The sequence below is a fragment of the Geotrypetes seraphini genome, chromosome 10, assembly GCF_902459505.1.
Source record: "Geotrypetes seraphini chromosome 10, aGeoSer1.1, whole genome shotgun sequence".
NCBI classification, from domain to species: Eukaryota; Metazoa; Chordata; class Amphibia; order Gymnophiona; family Dermophiidae; genus Geotrypetes; species Geotrypetes seraphini.
The window spans coordinates 48,811,687-48,833,396 of record NC_047093.1 but is presented as its reverse complement, the minus strand read 5'-3'; the positions used below and the strand labels follow the sequence as shown (position 1 = coordinate 48,833,396).

At 43.0% G+C, this 21,710-nt stretch overlaps 2 protein-coding genes across 5 annotated transcripts in view; one reads left to right on the top strand and one right to left on the bottom strand.

The window, feature by feature from the left end:
• Positions 1 to 1,582, bottom strand: part of TTC16 (tetratricopeptide repeat domain 16) — a 47,209-nt gene extending 45,627 nt beyond the window's left edge. For 2 of the 4 annotated variants that reach the window (XR_004540776.1, XM_033960067.1), the window contains exon 1: positions 953 to 1,434. The gene's annotated coding sequence lies outside the window, so the exon portion shown is untranslated. The other 2 variants (XM_033960066.1, XM_033960065.1) reach the window with 2 other exon arrangements.
• Positions 1,512 to 21,710, top strand: part of FPGS (folylpolyglutamate synthase) — an 86,773-nt gene continuing 66,574 nt past the window's right edge. The window contains 2 exon segments of the mRNA XM_033960064.1: positions 1,512 to 1,973; positions 16,836 to 16,964. Of these exon segments, the coding sequence (XP_033815955.1) occupies positions 1,776 to 1,973; positions 16,836 to 16,964 (327 nt within the window). The 5' untranslated portion in view covers positions 1,512 to 1,775.

Genomic DNA, 21,710 nt, shown 5'->3' with positions numbered 1-21,710 from the left:
GGGAATTCTGCGGGACCCGCAGGATTTCCGCAATCCCCATTCCCGTGCAGACTTTAATGTGCAGTCCATGTTTACTTGTTTTTAAACATACATCCCAGTGCTCTATAGTATGTTCAGATCCTGTTTCTACAATTTAAAATTAGCATGCTTTGGCTCCCCTTTACTTACAGATCAGTTAGATCTTTACCAGTCAAGCTATAATTTATGCTCATTAAGGAAGAATTTATTACAGGTTTCTTCCAATAAGGTTGTCCATTTTCAGTCGATCAAGAAAATAACTTGCTCTTTGCTAGGTCCAATATGGTAGAATAGATTTGCAAACTGGTTAAAGTTCAGCTTTGATGATTATGTATTCTTTGAGGAAGTATAATTGGTTTTGCTATGTAATTTTGTTTTTAGACATGGGTGGGTAAGCACAATAATGTCAGTTTACCGTATTGTATTTTAAATCACTACACAACTTTTTAGTTAATAGTTATTAATAAAGAAGGTAGAGTTACCAAATCAATCTCTGAAAAAAAAAAAAAAAAAGCCAAATTTCCTCGTCGTATACCATAGTTCCTCAATAGAAGCTATGAAAGCAGCAACAGGGATAATGGTGGTGAAGGACCAGACCGTGAGTTTTTACATTCTTGTCTAAACTTTCTTGCTACACTGAAAACAGGCAACGAAGGACGGGGTGCACAGCCACTACAAGATCAATAAGCATAGGCTGCTTTTACAACCCTGGTCTATGCTCAGTTACAATCCCAAACACTTGTGATTGCTAAGAGATGGGTGACCAGAAGAAAAGGAGAGAGACTGGATAGGAAAATGTCTGCAGGTGAAGGGCATAAAGTTAGAATGTCTTTTGCCGGAAAAGAAGTGAACAGATTTAAGATCCCGCTGACCGCCTTGTATCCTAAATAACTAAATACCAGCTGCCTGTCTAGGACAGCCTCAAACGACCCACCTTGAACCGAGCCCATTCATATGTATTTTCCTTTCTTTCATAGGGCAGTCTTCCCAGGCCCTCAGTTACAACTACCGTAGCTGCTGAAGTTCAAGGAGGGAAACTTTGAGCAAGTTCTGACATCATTCTGGTATCTACAGCGCTAATTTGAAAAGCGAGAAGCAGAGACCACGGATACGAGCATACTGGTCTGGATTTTTCTCTCCGTTAGCTGGGTAATTTATTTTAGCAGACATTTCTTTTATCTTTGCAGGGCCCATCCGAGACCTTCCAGACCATATATCAGCAGAAAGCTAGCATCCTGCTCACTTCGGATAGCCAACGCTTGGACGGTTGCTATGGAAATCACCAAGAAAGATCAGGCCCGGCAACAGCGGTATTGCCCAGAGGAGTCCCTATGGCGGTAGAGCTCAGTGCATAGGGTTCCCTCGCTATACCAATAACACTTCCTATAAACCTGGTAGCTACAATAGAGAACAATAAGCCAACGCTACCATTTCACTCGCAGTTTAAAAAAAGCTTGGCAGACCACTCTACGCATGCACCAGAGACGTCACAAGTTGTAATGTGCATCTGAGTAGAAGCTTGAGCACCAGCTGCCAAGTTCCCAGTTTAAAGAGAGGCTCGGCACGCATAGCTTGCGCCTCTCCGCAGAAAGTGGGCGGAGTCAGTGGTTTGTAGCCGTGGGACCATGAATGGGTGCTCGCCTCGCAGTAAGATAGCGGTAGGCCGGGCCCTGGCTCTGGTAGGCGGGGGCAGGAGGCGAGCCGGGCCGGCTCCCGCGCGTGCCTAGGGGCGTTGCTAAGCAGTGGGGGCCCTGAGTATGGCTCCTCGGTTTCCGGCACTGCAAGTGTTGCTTTGGTCTTTCTCAGCTCAGGAGGGAGCACGGTGTGGTGTGCGTAGCCTGAGCACCAGTCCAGCACGAATTCCCAGGATGGAATACCAGGTACCTTTCCCGGGGAGGGACTGTTACATCAGCCACGGCCTGCCCGGAGCACGTGGGCAGAGGCGAAAGCTGAAGGTAGCGGGTTCTGAGAAAAAATACAATGGGCTCCCTTCGTAGCATTACACTTAAATCTCATCTTATGTAGTCTTAACTCTTGTGGCTACCCACCTGCTGCTCCCTCTCTCGATCCTGCGGGGTGGCTATTGTGTCACTCTGATATAATGGTGTTCTACAGTGTAAGTTGTTTATCACACCATTTGGATGCATGTAAGAAATTGTTAAAAAGACATCTGTTTTGTTTTATGAAATACACAGTATGAGTGTTGGCCGTTGAAAACCTGAGTTGTATTAGGTTGCTTTGGTATAGGAGAAGTGATTGGTTCTGCTATTATTGTCAGGCTGGTATTTTATTTTGACTTTATGTTGAATGTTATGTATATTTTTATTTTTTTGTAAGATGTTTGAAATGTTTGTGAAGTACTATTATGTGTGTGTTGTACATTTTAAACTAAACTAAACTAAACCTTAAGTTTGTATACCGCATCATCTCCACAGAAGTAGAGCTCGACACGGTTTACAGTAATTGGTATAGAAAGAAACTACAATGAAAAGTAGAAGGGCTTAGAAAGAGAGGCTTAGAGGGAATTAGTAAATCGATGAGGGAGAGGTCATTGCATTTTGGAGAAGAACCAAGTTTTCAGATGTTTTATACAAAGCTGTATATCTATACACCCCATATGATAATAATAACTTTATTCTTTTATACAGCCATACCCAGAGGTTCTAGGCGGTTTACACTAAGAAGAGCTGGACAATCAGCGAAATACAATCATACAGTAAAAATACAATTACAAACAATTAAAACCCTTATTAAGTAACAAATTTGTCGAACAAAGTGGTCTTAATTAACTTCCGAAAAGAAAAATAAGACATAGCTTGGTGAATACATTTACCTAGCCAAGATTGTAGTTTGCCTGCTTGAAATGCTAAAGTCCTATCTAAGAAGGTCTTATATCTACACCCATTAATTTTTGGATAGGCAAATAGGTTAGAACTTCTCATTTCCCTCAATGGTCTATACAACACAAAATGAGGAAAAAGATAAGCTGGAGATAATCCCGATATCAGCTTAAAGCAGATGCAAGAAAATTTGAATAATACTCTTGCCTCCAACGGCCAATGCAGTAAACAATGTGATCATTCTTTTTTAAACCATATGATAAGCCTGTCTGAGGGATTTAAGCCCTCAGCATAGTACAATAGTGACATTCTCGCAATTCTGCACTACCCACCACCTCCGGTATACCCTTAAGTGCCTGCAGAAGTACCGGTAAAGTTAATTGCCAAATAAGATCCCTCTGCCAATGTTGTTTGATTCCAGAGAAATTCCCGGGTGGCTGTAGTTGAAGTAAACTTTTATGAAAATAGGAAACTGATATTCTAGTCTCCGCAGATGCTTCTAAAAATTCTTCAAAACAGACCCCAAATTCCTAGGAAAGAGAACCCACTGGGAGGGACCCCACATAGTGCTGCAGTTGTTGATAAGTGTAGTGCACCCCCCAAAACCAGTTTCCGCCAAGCAAGGAAATCTTCATATGAGAGTAAGGTGCCCCCTCATGCAAAACATGACATAATTGAAAAATAACCTTACTCCGCCACCGGCTGAATATAGAAGGCGTAAACTCTGGGGTAAAGGAAGCATTACCCACCAAAGGCATAAACACACACTAAGGTGCGGATCCTTTCCCAAAGAGGTAAGGACTTGGTTCCAAACTGTCCAAAGTGGACGGAACAACACACTAGCCCAGGCTGGCTGAGAGACATCTTTAAGTCGCATAAGGAAGCAACTTTTATTTCAAGTCCCGGCATGGCCTGTTTTTTCAGCAAGTGTCTGTGTCGGGGGTCATAATGTTACCAACCAATACACAGACTTCTCCAACAAAAAGGTCAAGTAGATACAATCACAAATGCAGAGTTGTACTTTGGTGATAAACCACAGTTAGCTAGCACTGTGTAACAAGTCCTCGGAGCCCTGGCACTTGAAATAAAAGTTGCTTCCATATGAATGTGACTCTGCTTCATCAACTCCATCTGCTACCTTCTACACTTTCTTTGTACTGTGCACATTTGTGTGACTTTTTCCCCTCTGGAGTACACTTTTTTTAATACAGTCTTTTTGACTTTAATTAACCATGTCTTCCATAATAATGTTCCTGAAGCTTTATAATAGGCTTGTCTGTATGTCCTTATCAGATTGGGGACTCCAGAAATATAAGCACCCTCCAACAAAATCCCCAATGAGAGGAATTTAGCTTTTGTAGCAAAGAATACTTAATGCTTTGCACGTGAGAAAAACAGTAAGAGAAAACACTGAATTAAATAATGTGCTAGATTGGACCAGAGGTTCCAGAGAAATGAGTCACTCATAATATAGCCCACTGTATTTCTGTGGGAAAAGGACTTCCAGCTTCTGTAGCAGTGTAGCATAGAAACTTAGGGCCTGTTTTACAAAGCCGCGGTAATGGCCCCGAAACCCATAGAGATTTAAAGGGCTTCGGGGCTGTTGCTGTGCGGCTTTGTAAAACAGGCCCTTAGAGTGAAATGTAGCAGATAGAGAACCGGGAAAGGAAGTTTTAAAATACGCCATTTGCTGTTCTTCCACATTACCCCCACCCCATCCCTCACTACCTAACAAATTGTTCCATCTCCAAATACTTGCTCCCTGCAACTTCCCCACTATTCTGCAAACTGCTCTTTCCCTAAAACTGTCCCTTTCTACTTTGTACCACCCAGCATACTGCTCCTCACCCAAAAAATATTCCTTGCAACTACCACACCACTCTGCATACAGTCCCTGCTCTCTATACACATGCGGATCCTAAAGGTGTACATTTCTCTATCCCTTTATTTCATTTTCTTTGTAATCCTACTAAAAAAAACCCAGAAAATCAGGCAGTTTTTGTATTGGTTGTTTGCTGTGTGTATTGCCTAATGGGAGCAGAGCTAGATTAAGCCATTGTCACTTTCCACAGATTTTGTTCTCGCATGTTTAGGGGGTGTGTAGGCCGATACTGTTTTAAGAGCCACCAGTTCATGCAGCCTTTTGACATTTTCATGTCAGAGGGGGTAGGGGCTGGTTGACGTCTTGATGTCTGAGGAGGTGCGTGAGCAGAAGGAAAATAAGCTGCCTGTATAGTGTAAAAAGAAAGGCTGAGATTGCCTTCTTTCAACAAAATAAAAAATAAAACCGAGTACTGGTCAGTTGTTCTTCTCCAACAGGCCATAAGGTGCAGTGGAGCACACAGGGCTGAAAGGGACAAGATGGAACGTCCCGCGATGAGAGGGACACGCTGAACTTGTGGCTCTTAAATGACCGCAATGAATCGTCCCATTCCGGTTTAGGGGGCCCTGTGAGATGAGGTTAGGATTGCTGTCTGGTCTTTTTGTCAGGATTCAGTAGGATTTTACATTTGATGTCCAGAAGATAGGACTGGTGGTATGTCTGGATATTTCTTATATAAAAGACTATTCTCAGTGGCTAATGTTTCTATGGGGTAGTTGAAAAATTTAAGGCTAGATATGGCTGAGCTATATTTATTTATTTATATTTATTGATATCTTTTTTTTTTTTTATTGCTAGGGAAATACCTTGATAAAGCCCCCTGGGTGAAACATAGCCTATGTTGGCATAACTAAGGGTAAATACCTTGATAAAGCCCCCTGGGCCTATGTTGGATGAAGATCCCCTGCTATGCTTTTTAAAGAGATGAGTATTTGAATAATAATAATATTGTCTTAATGAAAGCTAAAATAAATAACTAAAATAAAATAAAAATAGACTGATGAAGATTCTGGTGCTAGTGAATCTGTGTATGAAAATTGACACACAGTTTGCACCGTTGAGGTCTTTAAACGGGTTAGTACCTGAATACCTAAGGTACTTTATGTTTAAGTATTTTTTATTAAAGTTTCCAAAAAGTGCTAGAACAAACATTCAAACTTCAATACAGATCTCTTACATATGCACAAACCAAAGCCCCCCCACCCCTTTAACATATCGTATAACATGCGGTCATCTTCACAAATTCAATAATCTACCACGAGCCTAGGGCGTAAAGTCCATCCAAAAGTGTTCCTGAATCTGACAAAATCGTCGACCTCGGTCAAGATCTCCAACCTGTCTCCGCTCTAAAGTGGCATGTATGATCATCAAGGATCTCCACTGACTATATGAGGGCGGGTCCCGGGACAACCAGTTGGTCAAAATAGCTTTCTGACCCATAAGCAACACCCTTGTCACAAAGGCTGTCATCCCTTTTGGTGTTGTTATAGTATAATATCCAAATAATGCTCTTGGGGTAGAACACCAATGCCGACTCCATAGAGAAGTTGTATAATGTCCAAGGCTATTCCAAAACTGTTGAATGTGTGGACAATTCCAAAGCATATGTCCCAAAGAAGCATGTGCTTGAGCACATTTGGGACAATTATGGTATGGTGTTATTCCCATCCGAGATGCTCGCTCAGATGAGATGTAAAGTCGCAATACAATCTTCAATTGGAATTCCCAGTGGGTAATGTTCGAGGACACTTTCTTAATATTTTTGAGTACTTGTTGCACCCGTTGTGCAGTTAACAAGCATTGCAGGTCTTCCGCCCAAGATGCTGCCAAAACTTCCAGATTTGGCCCCGGTTGGCAGTCCCGGAAGCTTAGGAGATGAAAGCGAAGTGATATGCTCCGTTGCGCTGAGAGGCTAAAAAGTTCAGAGAGTGCTTCCCGGCTGTCCTCTGTTAAGTATTCTGCTTGTAAAGAGTGAATATAATGTCGTAGCTGGTAATAAGCAAAGATATCCATTGCCGGTAAGTCAAATGGCCACCCGGATGTTCTCGGGACTCAAGGATCTCCCGTACGAGGAACGGCTGGATAAGTTGCAGCTGTACTCGCTCGAGGAACGCAGAGAGAGGGGTGACATGATCGAGACATTCAAGTATCTCACGGGCCGCATCGAGGTGGAAGAAGATATCTTCTTTTTCAAGGGTCCCGCAGCAACAAGGGGGCATCCGTGGAAAATCAGGGGCAGGAAACTGCACGGGGACACCAGGAAATTCTTTTTCACTGAAAGGGTGGTTGATCACTGGAATAGTCTTACACTTCAGGTTATTGAGGCCAGCAGCGTGCCTGATTTTAAGGCCAAATGGGATAGACACGTGGGATCTATTCACAGAGAAAGGTAGGGGAGGGTCATTGGGGTGGGCAGACTAGATGGGCCGTGGCCCTTATCTGCAGTCTATTTCTATGTTTCTAAATGTACGACATAATGCAGGAAAAGTAGCCATCCGTCCCTCATCTGAAAACAATTGAAGGCGATATTGTAATCCTTTCGTGTCCCATCGTTTAAAAGAAACATTTTGTAAGCCTGGCATGAATGAGCCATTGCCCTGGATGGGCAAATACATAGAGACCCCAGATGATTGCTTAGCAGATTTACATACCCATTGCCATGTCTGCCGAGCAAGGGCAAATTCAGGGTATTGTGCCACCACCGGGCGGAGGTTCGGGTCAGAGACATGTAAGAAATAACTGATATGATAAGGAGCTATCAAAGATAATTCTAACGGAGTAGCAGTAAAATAAGAAGTATCTCTAAACCAGTCATTAATGTGTTGCATCTGGCATGCCAGGGCATACCAGCGAATATTCAATAAACCATACCCATCCCTGTCCCTAGGCTGGCACATCCGAAGAAGTGGCATACGAGGTCGTTTGCCCCCCCCCCCCACAAAAAATGTTGCAATCCCTTGGTTAGGTGGGCATTGTGAGTAGAAGACAATAACAGAGGGAGCACCTGAAATCGGTACAACCATTTTGGAAAAAGCACCATATTATATAAGGCAACCCGTCCTGCCACTGAAAGGGGGAAAGTAGACCAATTTTGCAAGCTTTGTAAGGTGTCATGCAATAGAGGGGAAATATTGCTATTGTAGAGTCGTAAGATCTCTAGGAATCCAAATATTTAATAGAGGTAGTGGCCCATGTAAAAGGAAAGTCCCCGTCCCATGACTGTTGCAGTGCAATTGGGTTGGCCAAAGCTACAGATTTATGATAATTTAAAGAAAAGCCCAAATAAAATCAGAATTCATCCAAAGCTTGCAAAAGGTGGGGAATAGAATGACCAGGACTAGTTAGAGTAAATAATAGATCGTCCGCAAAAGCTAAGACTTTATTGATTGGTCTGCAAAGTCAATTCCAATTATATCTCTGTCTAACGATACAGTTCGTAGGAATGGTTCCAAATACAGCAAGAAAAGCAAGGGTGACAAGGGACAACCCTGTCTAGTTCCCCTTTCTATCAATATGGGTGCCGTAATTGTCTTGTTAACCAGCAGTCTTGCCTTTGGAGTCGAATACAATGTCCGCAACGCCCCTACGTACCAACCAGTGAATCCCATATAATCCAGCAGTTCAAATAAATATGTCCAATTTACTTGGTCAAAAGCTTGTGCAGCATCTAAACTTAGCAACATCATGGGTATATTTTGGGATTTTGTATGGGCCAATGTTAAGAGCACCTTAGGGACATTACACACCGCCTGTCTACCTCTCACAGAGCCCACCTGATCCGAACCGATAATGTTCGGAAGGAGTATAGCTAGTCTATCAGCCAAGATTTTAGACAGAATTTTAATATCCACATTTAAGAGAGAGATGGGTCGGTAGGACTCGGGGCAGCATTCTCCTTCCCTGATTTTAATATCAAAGTAATGAGGGCTTCATTAGCTCTCTCCGGGAAATGCTCATCCCGTATCGCCTGAGTATAATATTCAAGCAGAAAAGGTCCAAGCTGAACTGACAACATCTTATAAAATTCTACTGTAAAGCCATCTGGCCCCGGAGCTGAGTAATTTTGTTGAAGCTGAATAGCCTTCTGCAATTCTTTGGGAGTGATGGGTGCGTTTAATGTTTCCACATCCCGATCTGATAACTCAGGGATTCCAGAATCTTCCAAATAATCCTTAATGAGAAGCTTATCCCCCGAGTCCCGCCTACTATAGATTCCTTGAAAATGAGCATGGAAAATCTGCGCTAACTGCTCAGTAGAATGCTGCATCTGGCCCCCACCATCTCTAAGACCGGACACATAACGGTGCCCCCTGGCCTGTTTAGTCAAACGTGCTAAGAGTTTCCTGGAGCGATTCCCATACCGATGATATTGAAACTTACGATATAGCAACATCTTAACTGTATGCTCACGTATGTAAGTATTAAGAGTCGTTTCCACTGAAATTAGGAGCCCGGGTCGGTGTTTGCGCATATTGTCTTTTTGCTTCTGCCAATTCTCGCTCTAAGTGGACTATTCCCCTAGATTTCTGGCTATAATATATGCTATACAATCCCCTCTAAGGACCACCTTAGCAGTGCTCCAAAACAAAGCAGGCTTTTGACGATGCTGACCATTAAACTCTAAATATTCTTCCCATTTAGTTGTTAAATATGATTTAAAATGGTCATCAGAAAACAAGTAACTAGGAAATCGCCAGCTTGCTGGGCTTCGGAAGTCAGAACCCACATTCACGTCTATCCAAATCAACGCATGGTCAGATATTACTGCAGACCCTATAACCGCAGAATCAACATTTAGAAAAACCTTGCTCGGGATAAGAATATAATCTATTCTAGAAAGCGTTCCATGCGCACGCGAGCGATGTGTATGGTCCCTTTCTGTCGTGTGTAATAAACGCCAGGGGTCTACCAAATCCAATGTGGCACAAAGATACGGGATACCCCTTGTTTGTGCTCCCCCTATATATTGCCCCGAAATGGAGCGATCACAGCTCGGGTCTAGAATAGAGGTCTGCATGGGAACAGGGATCGCGGGAATCCCCTCCTAACCCACAGGACTCCCACGGGGACCCCCCTCTGGCCCACGGGACTCCCACGGGGACCCCCCTCTAGCCAACGGGACTCCCACGGGGATGGAAGGCTTTGGAAGCAGTGTTTGCCCATATAATATAATGGACACGTCAGCCTTAGTAAAAGAAGGGGTTTATAAGTTAATTACCTGAACAGAAAACAAAAAAAGGGTTCCACCAAAGAGATTCCACAAGGAAAACAGCAACGCAAACACAAAAGAAACTGTGGAATTGATGATCCTGTCAGAAGTAATTGCTGCTTTTTATGGGGACGAGCGGGGATTGAGGTAATTCCTTGTGGGGATGGGTTGGGACGGAGAGGATCCTGGCGGGGATGGGTGGGGACTGAGAGGATCCTGGTGGAGACGGGCGGGGATGGGTGGGATTTCTGTCCCCGCGTGACTCTCTAGTCTAGAACTTGATTAACGTCTTCTGCAAGGAATATTGGGTCCGTCACCCTCTCCACCAACAGAGCTGCGATACATTCGAAAAAGGAGTGGCTATATATATTAGGAGCACACACATTGAGAAGATAGAACGAGTAAGTGCCCGCCGTCAAATGAGGTGAAGAAGCTACATAAATTGCGTCCACCCAAAATCTCCCCAATTTAGAGTGTTCCACATCCATTAGGTGGGTTTCCTGCAGGCATGCTATATCGACCCTATGACATTTCTACTGATTTAGAATTTTGGTTCTTTTTATAGGGGAAGAAATGCCTGACACATTCCAAGATATAATTCGCAATGTAGTAGCTATTTTCTTGTAAGATGAGGATAAGATCTATCGGACTAAAATGACTGCATCCCGAACAAACCGTCCCAGGCTCCCAGCCCAACCGAGACAGCAAAGTTGGTCTCGGGGCCCGCCTAAGCACAACCAGTCGAAGCATGGCTTCCATTTCCACATGTAAAAATAACCCAACATATATTTATCTGGACATAACTGCCCCCATATCCTGAAGATGATCATATACAACCAAAAAATCAAAAGTCTCCATCCTGGTCCCACCCCAACCCCAACTCCCCCACCCACCCTCCCTGCCCTTCCCTCATCCCTCATTCCTAGTCTAGCACAGCTATAGGCCCACTCCAAGGTGGTTCTAGAGGTGTGAGAGATCACAAAGCAATGCCTCTCCAAGCCCCGAGTCCCTGCCCGAACTCTTTACAAGAATAATCTCTATATCTACCTAAACATGAAATGAATAATTGGTGACAACATTAACAAGAGGTGAGAAATAAAATATCAATAAAAATATAGCCTGTCATGTCATAACCTACATAACCAATACATTAAACATGGGTAATAGACAGAGCGGAAAAGTCCTTATCTCCTCAAATTCTGGGTTCCACAACTCCCCAGATCCACCTTTTGGAAACAGTAGAGACCACCCCAGTTTAATATTCAAACAGAATCAGTATTCCCACTCAGTTAGGGTCTGGTTGGGGTAACACATGGGTGTTCAAATAATGAGCTGCCTCCGAAGATGAATCAAAATTATGCCATTGGCCCAGATGATGGACGCGCAGAACTGCTGGATAAAGGAACATAAACCGTATCCTTTTCTCCGCCAAAGTGCAGCAAAGCGAGTAAAATAATTTCCTTTTCTCGGTTAATGCCACCGAATAATCCTGAAAAATACGCACTTCAGAGTCCTCATATTTCAACGAGTCTCGTATTTGCTTATATTTGCATAAGATTTCAATTTTGTGGTTGTAATTAAATAGTTTGGGTGCGTCTCCTGGGCTTGCTCCCTGCCTAATTGATGAGCTTGTTCCAGTCGTATGAGGCCCAGTCCGTTCCGCATGGGAAAGGAATCTGTCAGCCACGTTTACATGGCCTGTAACAGCATGGATCCAGATACCGATTCTGGTATGCCCAAAAAGTGCAAATTGGATCTGCGGGAACGATTTTCTAAATCTTCGAGCCTTGCATCCTGCTTATTTGCCATATCTTGCAGGTCCAGAATGGTTTTATCATGGGCCCCTTGCATGTCGTCCAGCTGTGAGACTCGGGTTTCCAGTTCTGTTGTGCGGCGATATTTGTGGATATTTTCCAGCCAGTGAGAAGGCAGTGAAGGCAGAGCACCAGAAGACAGCCTTAGTCACATGAAGGAAGGAGGTAATATCGAGGAAGTTTCTGTACTGTAGAAGTGTAGTTTCTGCATCTGCTGGAAGAAAGATGATAAATGAACCCACTCCCCAAATCCCACAACACATTTCTATGGGAAAAGCATCTCTTAACAGCTGCAGTATACATAACACCCACTCCCCAAATCCCACAACACATTTCTATGGGAAAAGCATCTCTTAACAGCTGCAGTATACATAACACCCACTCCCCAAATACCCCAACACATTTCTATGGGAAAAGCATCTCTAACAGCTGCAGTATACATAACACTGATTCACGGTAACATTGTGATGAAGGAATTATACCTTTTAATCTGGATTTCCCTGTTATCTCCTCTCCTGATTGCACAGGCACCCACATACACGTACCCCCCAACACAGACACCCCACATGCATTTAAATGCAGAAGAATGATTGGAAAGAATTCCACGAGCCATATGTTCCCCACTTGTTTCAGTACACCTGTTAATTTTGAGGTATATGTGTATAGAAGTAATTTATGAGCACTAAATTTCTAGGCCCCCAAATGAACTGAATGTATGCTTGAAATGTACACCCTTAGGTGCCCAATAATTGAATTAGAGCCTTTCACATGGCAGTGCAGAACACCCTGGGGAGGGCTAGTGAGGCTGTGATCCAGGACCTTGTATTAGCCTGCCTATCCTTCAACACTATATCTTCCCTCATTATAGATGGCCAGTACTACATAATGCAGATTCCAACAGAAGTGGAAGTATAAATAGCTGGGGTTTTAAAGTTTTATATAGAAAAGAACTGGCCTTGCTTTTTCTCTGTGGAAAGCTGATCAAAAGATGTGTTAAACTCTAGTAAAAAGGTTTTACGTTGTTTTTGGTGGTTATTTCAATAAACCATGCTGCTCTTTTTTTTTCTGTAGTCAAATCCTAGGCAAGGAATATGAGAAAACCTCTAAAACTGCCTTTTGCAGCCCTCTAGCAGACTGGTTTAGAATTAGCTGAAGTGAGCTAGTCACAACAAGGAAACAAATGGTTGAAGGAGTGGCTGCACCATTCCTCTATATATTTCTTCATAGTGCCTATTCTTGAGCATGAAGCTTTGTTAAGAAATTGGTGTTCCATGTAGAGTTCTGCACGGGAATGGGGATCGCGAGAATCCCCCCTAACCCACAGGGACCCCCCTCTAGCCAACGGGATGGAAAGCTTTGGAAGCAGTGTTTGCCCATATAATATAATGGACACATCAGCCTTAGTAAAAGAAGGGGTTTATAAGTTAATTACCTGAACAGAAAACAAAAAAAGGGTTCCACCAAAGAGATTCCACAAGGAAAACAGCAGCGCAAACACAAAAGAAACTGAAGAATTGATGATCCTGTCAGAAGTAATTGCTGCTTTTTATAGGGACGGGCGGGGAAGAAGGTAATTCCTTGCGGGGGTGGGTGGGGACGGAGAGGATCCTGACGGGGACGGGTGGGGACGGAGAGGATCCTGGCGGGGGCGGTTGGGGACGGAGAGGATCCTGGTGGGGACGGGCGGGGATGGGTGGGATTTCTGTCCCCACGCAACTCTCTAGTTCCATGTGTCCAAATTTATGAAACATTAGCTCCCTGCTGGTGGTAGTGCTTTTCTAAATATGTATGCATTATCCTCTGTAAGGTCAGTGTCATCTGCTTTTTGTTGGTATTTGTTGAAAGTGAGTTTGAATTTGCCACACGCAGAGGCAGAGAAACATGTGATTCTTGGGAGATAAAGAGGTATGCAGGCAAACAGAACTTGGGTAAACAGCTCCTCCTCTTCTCACCAATCCGTTGAGATTTCAGTAGATGGAGGCCATAGAAATTCTGGTACACCAGAGGTGTGAGGCTTCCTGTATACAATCACGGATTGGAGCAAATATTAGTGTTCACGTAGAGCCATTTCTTGTGTAGGTTTTGGATACGACTGAGTTGCAGCTGGAGAATCCAGATGGAGTTTGCTGTAATTAATCCTTATTTTCCTCTTGTGGTGAGCTTATAATGTGTGTGTGTAGGCAAGGAGCTTGAACTTTGTCCTGGAATTGGGAGATGGGAGGGACAGTGGGTGTCCTGTATATCTGTGCCATTTGCTTTTTCTCTGTTTGATTGGGAGGAGCTAGAGAGATAAAACAGATAAAACATTTCTACTGTGGTAGTGCATTTTGCTTTTTCTTCATCATAATTAGATAGAATTGTAATGCAACATGTTGGTCCAATGCAAGGGGAAGTCTTTTTATCAACATCTTCAGTTTGGTTTTAGGTGGATTATAGAGTGTGCTGTTAATTTCAAAAATGCATATACAGGTATTCCATTTCATTTGTTTAAACTTATAAATCATCTCTTGGTACCAGATACAGTATATTACATAATAACATGGTAATGATTGCATAGGATGATCCCTCCAGTCTGCCCAATAAGGAGGCCATTTGAACCTGTCGTTCTGAGAAGGATAAATCTTTCTACGCTCTCTTTTTTAAGTGTGAAGGTCATTTAAAAGTTGCTTTGATTGTATTCTCTTTTCCATATAGCAGGGTTCTCGACCCAGTCCTCAGAACACACCTAGCTAGTCAGGTTTTCAGGATACCCATAAATGCATGAGAAAAATTTGCATGCTCTAATTATTATATGCAAATTTATCTCGTGTATATTTATTGTAGGTATCCAGAAAACCTGATTGTTTAGGTCTCCTAAGGACTGGGTTAAGAAAAGAACCCCTGCTATATAGGGATCCTCTGTGTTTATTATCCCCATGGGTTTTTGTCCCCACCATTTCCACTGAGAGAGTATTCCACCTGCCTTTGTGAAACAGTATTTCCTGATATTACAGTAAAACCTTGGTTAGCGAGCATAATTTGTTCCGAAAACATGCTTGTGATCCAAAACACTTGTATATCAAAGCAAATTTCCCCATAAGAAATAATGGAAACTCCACAACCCAAAAACTTTAATACAAACTACTGTATGTACTCGTATTACAAGACCTTGTTTGTTTAGAACAGTCACTACACTCCTGCAGTGTCGGAGAGAGAGAAGAACCATCTGCTCATTTGTGATTATGTGATGTGTGTATACTGCATGTACTTGTATTGCAAGACCTTGTTTGTATATCAAGTTAAAATTTAATAATGTTTTGCTTGTCTTGCAAAACACTTGCATACCAAGTTACTTGCAATCCAAGGTTTTACTGTACTTGTAAGTGTACCACCCTTCAGTCTTGATTTATGTGCTTTAGTTCTACCATTTCCCCACCTCTGTAAAAAAAGTTTTTAAATATCTGCATCATCTCTCATGCCCCTCCTTTCTCCAGAGTATACATGTTCGGATCCTCAAGTCTTTTTTTTATTCTCATATATGTTTTGGTGCAAACCTTATACTGTTTTGTCATTTTCCTCTGAACTCCTTCAGAATTGAATACAATACTTTAAATGGGTCCTTACCAATGACTTGCACAAGGGCATTAGCACCTCCTTTCTTCTACTTGTTATGCCTCTCTCTGTTGTAGCCTCCAGCACAGATTTAAATGTATTTAATTGAATTAACATGAATCTCTCTCACTGCAGTTATAGGGCTAGATTCACTAACTTCTATTAGGGTTCCCGATCCGTGGTCGATCTGTGCAGGCCCGACAAATTTACAAAACAAAAAAATTTAAATGAGGGCGATCGGAGGAACGCCTTCCTCAGACAACACGGATGGTGTGCACATACGTCTTAAGAGCCGTGACTTTTTTTTTTAACTTTTACTAGACCACCTAGTAAAAGTTAAAAAAAAAAGTCACGGCTCTTAAGACGTATGTGCACACCATCCGTGTAGTCTGAGGAAGGCGTTCCTCCGATCGCCCTCATTTAAATTTTAGAATTGCAGACCACCTAGCCTGTGGTTTTAACCCACTTTAAACCCATGGGTTAAAACCATGGGCTTGCAGTGCGGGAAAGGGCAGGAGAGTCAGGGCGGCAGGAGAGATTAAGGGCAAGAGCAGAGCAGCGGGTTGGGGTGGCAGGCAGGAGAGATTCGGGGCAAGAGCAGGGCAGCGTGTCGGGGCAATAGGCAGGAAAGATTCGGGGCAGAGCACGAGATCGGGGCAGGCAGGAGACAGCAGGAGATTGGGGCAGAGACAGGGTAGTCGGAAAGGACCTCAGCAGTCGCTTCTTGTGTTGATCGGCCAGCCCAGTCGGTTTGCAAGATTTCTGTAGTGAATCGCATTCCTGCTTACTTTGCATGCTGTTCCCCTCATTTGCAAGCACGGATCAGAATCGGATCGGAGGAGAGGTAAGTGAATCGGGCCGGAGTAAAATCGGGTGGCAAACTGATCCGTTTGTTTAGTGAATCTAGCCCATAGTGAGAGACAAAGAAGGAATGTAAACATACTAGAATTGCAGATTTCTGTGGGAGGGTAAGATGGCTTAATAATAAGCACAAGTTTCTTTGAAAGGGAGAAGAGGATATGTCAGCACACTAGAGATGGTGCATTGGATTTTTCTAGGTGTTTATCTGCTGCTGTGATTTTAAAGATGACTGTTTTGCAGCTCATTTTAAGGTCTGTCCATGCTAGTACATAAAAAGTTGCCTCCACTGGGTCAGACCAGAGGTCCATCGCGCCCAGCGGTCCGCACCCGCGGCGGCCCATCAGGTCCATGACCTGTTGAGTGGTCCCTGACTTTTCTATAAACTATCTCTACTTTCTATCTGTACCCCTCAATCCCCTTATCTTGCAGGAATTTATCTAAACCTTCCTTGAACCCCAGTAGGTTGGACATATTCTCTTTTTCTCACATAATCTTTTGAGAGAAAAAAATTGATACTAAGCCTTTTAAAAACTTGTCTTGATACTTGATACTAAGCGTTTTAAAAAGCCTAAGCCTTTTAAAGGGATGGACTGATTCATTTTGTTATCTAATTTTTTTAGGATGCAATCCAAACTCTGAATACCCTGCAGACCAATGCCAGTTACCTGGATCAGGTAAAACGGGAACGAGGAGACCCCCAGATGCAGCTGGATGCCATGAAAGGGTTCTTGAAGAGGAGTGGTTTGAAGGTGAGCTTGGCTGGACCTAGAGTGCTGAATTGGTGGTGGTGATGGTGGGGTTGGCTTTAATTCTGCTGTGCCTCAGTTATAGAAATGTTGGTAGAATTTCCACAGATCTGGGGAAGCTGTTGTCTGCCTTGGCGCTGGAGTGCCCAGGATATAGGTGTTGAACTCCCATAGTAACATGAACCTGCTGCGTGTCTGCTAGGTATCAGGAAAAACTGATAGTCATTAGTCTGACCTGGTATGACACAACATACCCATTAAGTATGAACGCATATTGTATCAAGTGTCTGTTGTATCTATTTTTCTCAACTTTTTAATGAGATCATTACCTTGTGGGGTTCTGCATTGGCACCCTCTCACCCTCATCTAATAGTTAATGGGTCTTTCTAAAGCACCTCGTAGATCTTAAATATTTCTATAAGATGCAAGAGAGACTGAACAATCTGATATAATTAGCCAAGGACAAAAACTGACAATCTATTTGGTCACTTTGTCATCAGTGATTGAACATAAGAATTGCCGCTGCTGGGTCAGACCAGTGGTCCATCATGCCCAGCAGTCCGCTCACGCGTCGGCCCTTTGGTCAAAGACCAGCATCCTAACTGAGACTAGTCCTACCAGTGTACGTCCTTGTCCATTATGAACTTGTCTAACTTTGTCTTGAATCCCTGGAGGGTGTTTTCCCCTATGACAGACTTCGGAAGAGCGTTCCAGTTTTCTACCACTCTCTGGGTGAAGAAGAACTTCCTTACGTTCGTACGGAATCTATCCCCTTTCAATTTTAGAGAGTGCCCTCTCATTCTCCCTACCTTGGAGAGGTCTATTCCCTTCAGTACCTTGAATGTTTCAATCATGTATCCTCTCAATCTCTGTTTGAGGGAGAAAAGGCCCAGTTTCTCTAATCCTTCACTGTACGGCAACTCCTCCAGCCCCTTAACCATCTTAGTTGCTCTTCTTTGGACCCTTTTGAGTAGTACTGTGTCCTTCTTCATGTACGGTGACCAGTGCTGGGCGCAGCACTGATGCCTTTTCTGCCTTAGGAATAGACCCAGTTCATTCTTCTCCAGTGACAGCTGTAGTCTACTAATACTACTACTACTATTTATCAATTCTATAGCGCTGAAAAGTGTCCTTGCTTGGAAGAGCTTACAGTCCAACTTGGACAGACAGACAGACATGATATATAGGGTTGGGGATGCAGAATCCAAGGTGAGAGAAGTTAGAGTTGAAAACAGTCTTAAAGAGGTGGACTTTTAATTTGGACTTGAACACTGCCAGAGGCAGAGCATGCCTTAGGGATTTGGGCAGTTTGTTCCAGTCATATGGTGCAGCAAGACAGAAGGGACGGAGTCTGGAGTTGGCAGTGGAGGAGAAGGACACAGATAGGAGGGACCTATCAGCTGAGTGGAGTTCACAGGGGGGAGGGAACCTAGGGGGAGATAAGTGAAGAGAGATAACGAGGGACTGCCGAGTGAATGCATGTAGGTCAGTAAGAGGAGTTTGAATTGTATTCGGAAACGGATGGAGAGCCAACTTTAAGAGAGAGGTAACGTGACTATAGCGGCTCTCGCGGAATTTGAGTCATGCAGCTGAATTTTGAATAGATTGAAAGACAGAAAAATGGTTGCGTGGGAATACCTGTAGAAATCCTGGTTATAGCAGTGATCAAGACTACAATCCTAGTAGGGGGAAGGCTTAGCCCTCATGGACACTCATGATAGCAAGGTGAAACAGCTGCTCAAGCAGATCTTTGTTTTCTCAGCACTGAGGGTACAGGCCTCTTGTGTGTGGAGGTTATGTGGCCTGCACTCTGTTGTGCTAGGTCCCAAGGCTCCTGGAGCCCCAAGAAGTGACTTGTCTAGAATCAGTGAAAGTCTTCTTGGTCAGTACCCTCTGTGGTGATGGCCCAGAAGTGGCTATGGCTCCCTTTTTGAGATGGCCTGGAAAAACCAGTGAAGGATTTGGGGAAGAGCCACTCCTACACACCATCTGTTTGTACACCATTCTCCTCCCCTTCGACCATCCAGTGCCTACCATGATAGGCACAATACACAGAACACTTGAAAAAGTAGCAACATGGAAGACAGAACACAAACTAAAACTTAACTCCGACAAAGCAAACTTCATCCTCCTCGAAAACAGCAAAACCCCCAACCTAGTAATAAACTCAACCTCATACCCCATTCAAATCACGCTAAAATTGCTTGAAGTACTGATTGACAGAGGCTGTACAATGCAACCACAAATCAACAAAATAATAAAAACATCATTCGCAACCTAAGACCATGAGAAACCTAAGACAAATTCGAAAATTCTTTGACAGGAAACAATTCCAACTTTTGGTACACTCTCTAATCCTTGGACTAATAGACTACTGCAATATACTATACCTCCCCTGCCCAGTGACCAAGATAAACAACTACAAACAATACAAAGTACAGCCCTAAGACTCATCTATTCACTGAAAAAATACAACCACATCACAGAGGCATACTACGACTCACACTGGCTCCCAATACAAGCAAGAGTATACTTCAAATTCTGCTGCCTACTATTTAAAGCTATAATCGGAGATGACCCAACCTACTGGAACAACTGACTAACTCAATCCACCTCAACCAGACACAGGAGAACCCACTCACTATTCACACACCCGCCAACCAAAAATGTCAAACGAAGAAAACTATATGACAACCTAATGGCCACCAGAGCAGCAAAATTAGACAGACAACTCGCCAATCTGCTGTCTTCGACCACAGACTACAAAACCTTCAAAAAAGAAACAAAAATCCTACTCTTCAAAAATACATAAAACCTATTTAACACGACCAGATCCCAAGCTTCACCTACTATACTATCTATTCCTTATCAAATCTAAAATGTTCAAATTACCCATTATGTATTACCTAATTTCATGACAATTCTTATGTAATCCGTCGTGTAATAAACAATGAATTGTCTAATCTAGCACAAGGTTCCATATATATAGTGTTTGGTTCATAAGTGTGAATTTATTCCCAAAACCAGACCATTTCAATACATTGAACATACAGTGCCACTCAACCTTATCAAAAGCCTTCTCTGCATCTAACAATATAGAGAGGGCAGGCACTTCTGACAGCTTAACTATTTGCATTAAGTGAAGGCATATATATATATATGTATTGTTGGAGTGCCTCCCAGTAACGAATCCCATTTGATCCATGTGCATGATTCTATTAATAAAAGCAAGAGATGCAAAGCTATTATTTTTTCAAATATTTTTCCATTGACCTTAATTAGGTATAGAGGTCTATAGTTGGTAACTTCTGCAGGGAGTTTCCCTGGTTTTAGAAGAACAACCATAGTTCCTGTCAGTTTACCTTCCACTATAACATTCTGATATAGCTCCAAAAGTTTAAGTAATAGTTTCTGGAAGGCTTTATAAAATCCCACTGAATAACCATCTCCCAACTGTTTTTCCATTGTTCAGTCTCTTTATGGCTAGTGCAGTTTCCTCTGTTATGTCCCTCTCAAGTTGTTTCCTCTCTGCATCATTAATTTTAGGGTCTTCCATGTTCTGCAAAAATGATTGTGACACCAGAGGCTTTAGAAGTTTAAAGCATGCCATGTATGGAATGTTAGGAACATCCTCTTCTGTCTGCAGTTTGTCATAATCATCCTTAATAATAGATTTTAATTCTATTCCCACTCCTCTTTAAATAAAGAGTGGATATCTTGCCCACTTTGTTAGATGCTGCTTGGCATGTACACTGTGGTATAAATAATAATTCCTTTGCTCTAGCACTTAACCTTCAGTAGCTCATGCAGCATCTCATTTTCCCAACTTGCACTTAATCTTTGCTTCAAAGTTTTAATGCCCGTTTCATACTATTACAGTTCCATAATCTGTTCTTTGTCCATTTTATTAACCTAGTTGAATATTGCTCCCTTACAGGTTGCCTTAAATGTATCCCTTCACATCACAAGACACTGGGTTCAATCATTACGTAGTAACATAAAAATGGCGGTAGGTAAAGATCTGAATGGTCTATTCAGTCTGCCCAACAGTCACACTCCTTATCAATTCATGATTAAACTAATAATGAGTGTAATATAACATACCTGATCATTGTCTTTCTTTGGCATTTTGGGACAAAGACCATAGAAGTCTGCTCAGCACTGTCCATAGGTTCCAACTACTGGAGTTGCTTTCAAAGCCCACTCCAGCCTATTGTCATTTACTCCATATTACTGGAGTTTCCATTGAAGCCCTCTCCAATCCATCATAAACCGGATTGCTATAAACAGGACATACACTGTACAAGTCTGCCCAGTACAGGCAATCCCCGGGTTAAGAATAGGTTCCATTTTAAAAAAACTGTTCTTAGGTTGAATTTATATGTAACTTAGATCTTAGCATTCTTCCTACTTTCTCCACTTCCTTGAGGCCCCTCTTGCATCCCTTTCCATCCATCCCACTGTTCCCTTTCCACCACCACATCCAACATTACTCCCTCTCAACTCTCTTTCCCCATGCATCTCTACCTCGCTCCTCTCCCACCACTATGTCCAATAATTCCCTCTCCCTCCCTATGCCTAACGAATCTCCTCTTTATCCCAGGACAAGCAGGCAGCATATTCCCACACATTGGTGACGTCACCGACGGAGCCCCGCAGCGGACAGCCTCGAAAGCATCTTGCTTGAAGATCTCGAGCTTTCGATTGCTGTATCGCGCATGCGCGCGTGCCTTCCCGCCCAAACTAGGG